This window comes from Urocitellus parryii, chromosome 6 (assembly GCF_045843805.1).
Source record: "Urocitellus parryii isolate mUroPar1 chromosome 6, mUroPar1.hap1, whole genome shotgun sequence".
In the NCBI taxonomy this organism is placed as follows: domain Eukaryota; kingdom Metazoa; phylum Chordata; class Mammalia; order Rodentia; family Sciuridae; genus Urocitellus; species Urocitellus parryii.
Genome location: NC_135536.1, coordinates 37,238,814 through 37,247,949, shown reverse-complemented (window position 1 = coordinate 37,247,949; position 9,136 = coordinate 37,238,814). Strand labels below are relative to the sequence as shown.

Genomic DNA, 9,136 nt, shown 5'->3' with positions numbered 1-9,136 from the left:
GCATGGTGGCAAATGCCTGTAATCCCAGCAGCTCAGGAGGCTGACCTAGGAGGATGGTGAGTTCAAAGACAGCCTCAGCAAAAGCAAGGCACTAAGCAACTCAGTGAGACCCTGTCTCTAAATAAAATACAAAATTGGGCTGGGGATGTAGCTCAGTGGTCAACTGCCCCTGAGTTCAATCCCCAGTACCTAAATAAATAAATAAATAAATAAAATTCTGTCCTAGAAACTGTCAAGAGCCACTGAGGGCTAGGCAGAAATGTGACACTGAATCTCCATTTAAAAAAGAATGTTCAAGCAGCACAAAGGATGAACTGACAATAGAAGGTACAGGGCAGAGATGGTAAATGACAAAAAGACTCAACAGTTCTAGTGGCAGCAGGAATGGAGAAAGTAAGTATTCAAGAGAGATTAAGAAATGGGAAGGGGGGAGGATTGTGGCTCAGTGGTAGAGCACTTGCCTGGCATGTGTGAGGCACTGGGTTGGATGCCCGGCACAACATAAAAGTAAACAAATAAAATAAAGGTATTGTGTCCATCTACAACATATATATATATATATATATATATATATATATATATATATATATTTTTTTTTTTTTTTTAAAAAAGAAATGGGGGAGGGAATAGTATTATTGTCTACCATAGGAAACATGAAGCCAATATCCTGACAGGATACATGGGGAACAATGATACCTTTTGACTTCTAGAGTTTGAGATACCTCTGCGGCACCCAGGTGATATCCAATAGGCTTTTGAATATGTATGTATAAATATACATGAATACATTTATTATTAAGGTTCATAAGACATCTGGGCTGGAGATAAAAATTGGGGTGTCATCACCTTACAGGTAGTAATTAAAACCATGAAAGTTGATGAAGTCACCCAGAGAAAGTGTAGGGTCAGAAAATCTGTGGGCCAAGGACAGAGCTCTGGGGAACTCTAACTTTATCCCTCGTTGAACAAGACTTGGATGTGTTAACCCTGGAACAATGTGTGCAATGAAAAACACTGAGAACCCAGATATCGCCAACATTTCAAAAAACTGAACTGATAAAAAGAAAGAGGCAAAAGTAAAGAAGCAGGAAAGGGGCATCAGACATAAAGAAGGCAGTGAGTGGTGTCAGTCAGAGGTCAGGGAGTTTCCTGCCCATCCGTTAGATTTGACAATTGGGAGGTGGCCGGTGTAGCCACAGTAATTACGGTCAGTGGAGTTGTAAGGGTGTGGGTTTCCGGTTGTTGGAGAAACCTCTTCAACTAGACTTAAGTTTGAGTCGCTAACTGGAATAGCCGTCCCAACACACTTGACACGTACGCTGTGGCCGCGCGTGCGCACTCTTACACACTAGGGCCCTCAGAGGAGCCTCACGATCTGGCCTTCTCCACCACGGGCACCCACCCGGTCCTGTAGAGGGCGCTGCGCCTTAGTGAGCCGCGGAGTGACGCCGCTCTAGCCACCGTACTGGCTCGGTGGCCAGCGCCGCAGCTCCGGGTCCCCAGCGTCTCCTCCCAGCGCAGGTGGGTCCGCCCGCAGCGGGCGGGGGTACCTGGGAGCCGTGGGGCAGGCGTGCAGTCGTCCCAAGTGCTCAGGTGCCACGACTTGGGCTGCGGCCCCGGTGGATCGGGCTGTGGAAAGGGGTGCGCGGGTGGAGATCCCAGTCCTGGTGATCTCCTCCTGGACGCACAGTGCTTGCCCAGGTCCTTTACCACCCTGAGGGTCTCCGCCCAATCCCGCGTGCAGCTTCCGGCGGACACCTGAGGGCGGAGCTATTGGGGGCGGGGACCCGTGATTGACACCTCTCTCCCCAGACTTCGGTGCTACCCCTGGACCCCTCCCCTGCCCTGAACGCTGAGCCGGCACCATGGTGAGAACCCTGAGCCCAGCCCCTCACCTCTTCGGGCCCACGCCCTCGTCCCGTGAGACTCTGCTTCCTTTGCCCCATAGGAACTTTGGACTCTCCATTAGGGGGTTCTATTGGGTCGGCCCCTGCAAGGCAACCTGCATTCTTCCAACCTTCCCTTCCCTGTAGCACGGGCGCCTGAAGGTGAAGACGTCAGAAGAGCAGGCGGAGGCCAAAAGGCTAGAGAGGGAGCAAAAGCTGAAACTCTACCAGTCAGCCACCCAAGCTGTCTTCCAGAAGGTGGGGTTCTCAGAGATGGCTCCGACTCCAGGAGGCCCCTTAGCATTCACAGAGGCCAAGAGCTGGGCTTTAGAGCCAAACTGCCTGGATCCAAATCTAGGTTCTATCGCTTACAGTGTGACCTTGGGCAAGTTTGCTGAATCTCTTTGGGCCTCAATTTACTCATCTGTAAAGTGGAGCTAATAATTGCACCCACTGCACAAGAATAGTTGTGTAGATTAAATGAGAGAATACCTGCAAAGCTTTTTGCATAGTACCTGGTGTATAGTGTGGGATTTACAGAATATTTTGTAGTTTCAAGTTATATCATTTAGCCCTGTGGTTGGAGAACCTCTGACCCTGAAACATGTCTTCTCAGCGCCAGGCTGGAGAGCTAGATGAGTCAGTACTGGAACTGACAAGCCAGATTCTGGGAGCCAATCCTGACTTTGCTACCCTCTGGAATTGTCGACGAGAGGTGTTCCAGCAGCTGGAGACCCAGAAGTATGTCAGGGCTCAAGATCCCATGAAGATTTCCCTAACCCTGACCTTTTCCTGCCTGGGTCAGGGGTTGGAGGAGGAGTGGGGCAGTGGTGTGTTTAGAGATGGGGGAAGGGAGTGGAAGCAGAAAGTGAGGGTTAAGCTGAGATTGGGTGTTAGAGGGCCCTGATTTTCCTTTCCCTCTGCATGTAGGTCTCCTGAGGAGTTGGCTGCTCTGGTGAAGGCAGAACTGGGCTTCCTGGAGAGCTGCCTACGTGTGAACCCTAAGTCCTATGGCACCTGGCACCACCGCTGCTGGCTGCTAGGCCGCCTGCCTGAGCCTAACTGGGCCCGGGAACTGGAATTATGTGCCCGCTTTCTTGAAGTCGATGAACGGAACTGTAAGTGCAAAAGATTCTGTTCCCACAACCCTCACATCCTGGTATTGGCGCCTCAGTAAGGCCCATAGTGGAATGGGAAGTTGCTGGTGGTAAAAAGGGTGATGGAGTCTAATGCATCCTCTGTGGAATCCATCAAGGTGTTTCTAGGGGTCTCTGAGGGAATACTGGAGGTACCAGTGAGATAACTACTCTTTACCCTGCTCCTGAGATATGCTGTCACTACCATCCCCTCTAGTTCACTGCTGGGATTATCGGCGATTTGTGGCTGCACAGGCATCTGTGCCCCCTGCAGAGGAGCTAGCCTTCACTGACAGCCTCATCACCCGAAACTTCTCCAACTACTCCTCCTGGCATTACCGCTCTTGCCTCTTGCCCCAGCTGCACCCCCAGCCAGACTCTGGCCCACAGGGGCGCCTCCCTGAAGATGTGCTGCTCAAAGGTAAGCAAGGCCAGGGGATTCTGGCAAGTATTCTGCAGTGCTACCCTTCCAGCCCTGATGCCTGCCTGGCCCTATTCCTGTACCTCAGTAAACTTGGGTGATTGAGGACCTACTTCATGCCTGTCTTTGGAGATGCATAACACTTAGTTCCTGGCTGTAAGGAGCTCAGGTGTCCAAAGGGGAAAATAAAACTGACATGTGAAGCCCCATGGATGGCCAAGGCATATATGAGACAGGACTGGAGATGTTTCAAGATGTGTGTGGGTTGGTGCGGTGGCCAGGAGCCCACCAGCATACTCAGCACAGCTCCATGCCTCCCTGGCCCCACAGAGCTGGAGCTGGTGCAGAATGCCTTCTTCACTGACCCCAATGACCAGAGTGCTTGGTTCTATCACCGCTGGCTTCTGGGCCGAGGTGAGCAATGGGGGAAGAGACTGAGTGTTTGGGTTTGGAAGGAATGGAATAAGATTATGGAGACCTGAAGCTGTCTCTCCCCAGCTGACCCCCAGGATGCGCTGCACTGCCTGCATGTGAGCCGAGATGAGGCCTGCCTGACTGTGTCCTTCTCTCGGCCCCTCCTAGTGAGTCTTGTGACTTTTGCTAGAGAATATCAAGGGATTATGAGCCTGGTGCTGTTGGGGCTGATGGGTCTTTTTTTTTGTCCCTTGTGCCAGGTAGGCTCCAGTACAGAGACCTTGCTACTCATGGTTGATGAGTCACCCCTGATTGTGGAGTGGAGGACCCCAGATGGCAGGAACCGACCCAGCCACGTCTGGGTATCCCAGGATTGGTGGGGAAGAAATGAGGACTTGGGAGACAGCTGGGTGGGATAATCTGAAAAGTGGTAAGGCTAGGGCATTTCCTTGACCCAATGCTCTCAGCTCTGTGACCTGCCCACTGCCTCCCTCAATGACCAGTTGCCCCAACATACATTTCGTGTCATTTGGACAGCAGGCGATGCTCAGAAGGAGTGTGTGCTTTTAAAAGGTAATGCAACCTGCAGCCCTGCCCCTTTCAGCAGTCCTCACCCCTCTCCTCCTCTCATGGGTATCTTCTGCTAACTCCCCTTTCCTTCAGGCCGCCAGGAGGGCTGGTGCCGGGACTCAGCCACTGATGAGCAACTGTTTAGGTGATGACCTGAAAGCACACAGATAGGATAGGGGTTCTGGGCTCTGGGCATCAGGCTGTTGGGGCAAAAGTCTTGGGCCTGGGGGAGATGTTCTCAGACTGAATGCTGGGGATGACCCGTATCCCAGGACTATGGGTATCATCCCTTTCCCACCCTGCCCACCCTCAGGTGTGAGCTGTCAGTGGAGAAGTCCACAGTGCTACAGTCTGAGCTCAAATCCTGTAAGGAGCTGCAGGAGCTGGAGCCTGAGAATAAATGTGAGGCACATTCCCTGAGAGTCTGTTCCCCAGAACCCATCTAAGGAAGCCCCCTGGGGAAAGCAGGAATGGTCTCAAGAGGATGGGAACAGAGGAGGATCCAGAAGAACTCCTCCATTTCTCTGACCTTTCCTCAGGGTGCCTGCTTACCATCATTCTGCTGATGCGGGCACTGGACCCCCTCTTGTATGAGAAGGAGACACTACAGTACTTCCAAACCCTCAAGGCAAGTTGGGCCTGGGGGAACTGGCCAGGGGAAGACCAGTAAGCAGGAGGAAAGCAGCTGACTTACTTACCTGCCTGCTGCATTTCCTCCAGGCTGTAGACCCTATGCGAGCAGCCTACCTGGACGACCTGCGCAGCAAATTCTTGCTAGAGAACAGTGTGCTCAAGATGGAGTATGCCGATGTGCGTGTGCTACACCTGGCTCACAAGGTGTGTGCTGCTGTTTGTGCCCTCTGCTAGGCCCCTGCCCACTGGCCTCACCATATTCTGGATATATCTTCCTACCCAGATTGAATCCATCATCCTTCTAGCCTTTTCCTTGAGTCCATGCTTTCTGTCACTTGGCCTATTTTCTTCATGCCTCCCAGTTTCAAATCCTGAGTTACCAGGGCCTCATGCTGCTCCTTCTACCAGACTGGTCAAATCATTCTGCCTCCAGAGTGACCCTTGACCCACCCCTGCCATGTATCCCGTGCTTCTCACCCTGAAGCAGACCCTAGAACATAAAAGTTCAAATGGTTTCTAGAGGTTTCTAGGCTCCACTTTCCCTTTTCTAGTCCTTACCAGTCTTCCTATAACATCCCTGAAGCCTACCTCTCCTCTTGACAAGCCCCTCTTGCTGACTCAGCAGTCACCCTGGCACCCTCACTGTCCTCTGTCCCTTCCACACTTTAGTCTTCCTCTTCCATTCACTCCCACTGGCCACCCCACCCTTAGTACTCACTGTCTGTTGCATGTCCCTGACATGTAGCATGTGCTGCCACAGGCTGCAAGGCAACCTTCCCACATGCTATCATCCTCTCCTCAGCAACTTCCCCAGGGGCCTGTGTAGGGCACAGAGGGCAAGAAGCTGAGGATCCTCCCCCCAGTCTTGCTGGGTATCTCATCCCCCTCACACTCCTAGGATCTGACAGTGCTCTGCCATCTGGAACAGCTGCTTTTGGTCACCCATCTTGACCTGTCACATAATCGTCTCCGAACCCTGCCCCCTGCCCTGGCTGCTCTGCGTTGCCTTGAGGTAAAACATTCATTCTTCCCTTGCTATTCTGTGTGGTCCTTTTTCCATTCCTCCAACTCAGAAGTCTGCCTGTGCTACAGAGATGTCCAGGAACTCCCCGTCCCTACAGGTGATCAGTTGCCCTCCCCCAGTCTATCACCCAGCCTGACCTCATGAACCCTTCCATGTACTGTAAGCTGATCACCCTGGGCTCTTGTATTGCTTGTGCCAACCCCAGGCTGACAACTGCCCACTCAATCTTGTGCCTTCCTGCTCCCCAGGTGCTGCAGGCAAACGATAACGCCATAGAGTCCCTGGATGGCATTACCAACTTGCCCCGGCTGCAGGAACTTTTACTGTGCAACAACCGTATCCTTTTGGCTCCCTTGCTGACAGTGTAGAGTAAGGAGGACACTGTGGAGGGACAGACCGCAGACATAGACAGAGTACCATCCTGAGACAGGGCGGGAGACAGGGGCTCTGGCAGTGTGAGCTGAGGGGAGATGATAGCCTGGAGGTGTCTGGAGCTATCATTAACTTGCATCAGTGGAGTTTTGCAGAGGGTGACTTCCTCAAACCAGAGTTCACAAACGGGCAACCTGAAGATGGTTCCTGGGGACCACACAGTGTTATAAAAACCAGGAAATTGCATATTTTTAAAAAAATCTAAGACTGACTCCTCTTTTAAAAATTGGAAGTTAGAGCAACCTTTGACCTTATTTCCACTTGGCAGCACTTGGTCATTGCTGAACAGTGAATGCCTCTTTGTATCAGGTTAGTTTTCTTCTTTGCCATAGTCTCCACCACTGCTCTGGAACCACCCCCAGCCAGCTTCATGTGCTTCCTGCCCAGCCACTGTGGGCAGGTGTTTGCAGCCCTGCCTTGAGCCTTACTCCCTCCATGGGACATTCCCATCAAACAGGCTTCCAGGCAGCAGTCACCAGCTCTCAAGGGTGCCAAGTAGTAGACAGATCTGGGGAAACCTGCTGAACTTTCCTTGACTTTCCACCCAAGGCCTCCAGCAACCTGCAGCACTCCAGCCTCTTGCCTCCTGCCCCAGGCTAGTCCTTCTCAACTTGGAGGGCAACCCACTATGCGAAGAGGGGGGCGTCTTGGAGCACCTGTCTGAATTGCTGCCTTCAGTTAGCAGCATCCTCACCTAAGAGGCCCTGCCCTACACCTTTGCCCTTTAACTTATTGGGACTGAATAAAGAATGGAGAGGCCCCTTCAGGCTGCTGAGCTGCTGTCACTGCCGCTTCTGTGTTACTACTATCATTACTACTGCCACATATTCCGGAAAAAGAAAAGGAAGAGACTTGGGGTGTGTCTGCTCTCGTTTAATGATCTACACTGTTATTCCCTGTTACAGAGAAGCAAAACCAGTGTTGGGCACAGAAGACAGGTCTGGATTTAAGCTTATCTTCTGGTTTTGTAATTGGGTTTGGGCCTAGGTTCCAGATTGGGATAGGAACTGGGAAAACCACAAAACAACTGTAAGTCTCTCTAACTGGCTGGGCATGGTGGCACACACCTGTATTCCCAGTTGCTTGGGAGGCTGAGGCAGGAGGATCGTAGTTCAAAGTTAGTCTCAGCAACTTAGTGAGGCCTGAGAAATTTGGCAAGACTCTGTCTCTAATTAAAATATTTTTAAAGGGCTGGGGATGTGGCTCAGTGGTTAAGCACCCCTGAATTCAATCCCTGATACCAAGAGGGAAAAATGTCTCTCTAGCTGGAAGAGATCATAATTTTCCCCCATGACACCTGCCCCTTTCAGATGCTCTCCTCTCTTCCCTGGCTCTCATTCACCTCAACTGAGAAGTCTCCAGTGTTCCATGTTCCAGGAGGAGCAAGTCAGAATTCCCTTTTTCCACCCTGTTGTAGCAATAGTATCGGTCCCCATGAACAGTGTCTCACAGTTGAAAAACCTTTTAGAAATACTTGATCCCATTTGATCCTCACAAACTCTCAGGGGTGAGGGTGATTATACCCATTTGTACTAATGAGGAAACTGCTGTTAAGACTTGCCCAAAGTTGCTGAGCTCTGAGGTGCTGGAGCCAAAGTCTTCTACCAGCCTGGTTTTTTCTATATCAATATTAAATGAAAAACGTACATGAAATGGGTGGGCAAAGTCTTGGCCTCAGCTGACTGAGATACTGAACTGAGTGTCTGTTTCTGTGGTTTTCCCTCTTCCGGTCCCCTACACCTTGTCCGGACTGAAAACCCTGAGGCACCAAGCCTCCAGGAAGGAGGAGAGGGGGAGTGGCTCAGGGTTAGGGCACCCAGTCAAACCTGGCTGGGTAGAGAAAGAGAAAGATTGATTGAAACAAGGGAGAGTGTGACAAAGGCATTTTCCTGGTTCTCTGGGATCTGCCTGGGCCCACATGTGCTCACACACATCAAGCCATACAGGGCCTCACCCCTTCCTGTACCATAAGTGGTATTCAGACAGCCCCAAGATGAAGCCCTTTGGCTGACCTGCCTCACACTGCCTGGGATTTTTATTTCCACCAGTGTATGTGCTGAGAGTTAGAAGGTGCCACAGACCCTTGCCAGGTGCTGGGGCTTGCCGTTGGACAAGAAAGTCGGTGTGGGGCTCCCCTCCCACTGGAGTCTCTGTCCCCAGTTCTCCCTTCCTGGTACATCAGCACCCTCTCCTCAAGTCTGTTTCCTTGTCTTTTTTGGCAACCCTGTTTTCATTATCTTCTGTTCAGTGGCTCATAGACTGAGCTGGAACACCACTGGGTTGAAGAGAAGGGACTCCTAGCTGCTGAGCATGAGAGTAGGACCCAAGGAGAGCCTCCCTGAAGATGCCTAGTGCGTCTGCCTTGAGGTTGTCTCCCTGGCATCTCAGGTGTTTCTCTCAGAGCCAGGGGTGGAGCTAGGAAGCACACAGGTAGGTGCCTGGAGCCGGTTGGTCTGGATTCCCAGGAAGAATTCCAGGATGAAGAAGAGGAAGAATTTTCAACTCCAGCTGACCAGACACTCCTCCCAGGAGAAAAAGGAATATTGTAGCCTGGGGAGGGGCCTCAGTTTCCACCCAGGCCTGAATGTAAAGGCCTAAACCTCCAGGCTGAGAGGAGAAA

General features: G+C 51.6%; 1 protein-coding gene across 2 annotated transcripts; it reads left to right on the top strand.

Annotated features, from left to right (window-relative positions):
• Positions 1–1,457: 1,457 nt before the first annotated feature.
• Rabggta (Rab geranylgeranyltransferase subunit alpha) lies at positions 1,458–7,681 on the top strand. 2 transcript variants are annotated; one of them, XM_026406048.2, is made up of 17 exons: positions 1,458–1,521; positions 1,813–1,868; positions 2,034–2,144; positions 2,503–2,627; positions 2,817–3,004; positions 3,240–3,443; positions 3,774–3,857; positions 3,942–4,024; positions 4,118–4,219; positions 4,325–4,430; positions 4,521–4,572; positions 4,741–4,829; positions 4,967–5,055; positions 5,148–5,264; positions 5,959–6,072; positions 6,333–6,420; positions 7,066–7,681. In XM_026406048.2, exons 2-17 carry the CDS (start codon positions 1,866–1,868, stop codon positions 7,212–7,214), a joined length of 1,704 nt encoding a protein of 567 aa, XP_026261833.2. In that variant the 5' UTR covers positions 1,458–1,521; positions 1,813–1,865; the 3' UTR covers positions 7,215–7,681. The 2 variants fall into 2 exon arrangements, with proteins under 2 accessions (XP_026261833.2, XP_026261834.2); XM_026406049.2 differs by having other exon boundaries at positions 1,745–1,868.
• The last annotated feature ends 1,455 nt before the right edge of the window (positions 7,682–9,136 follow it).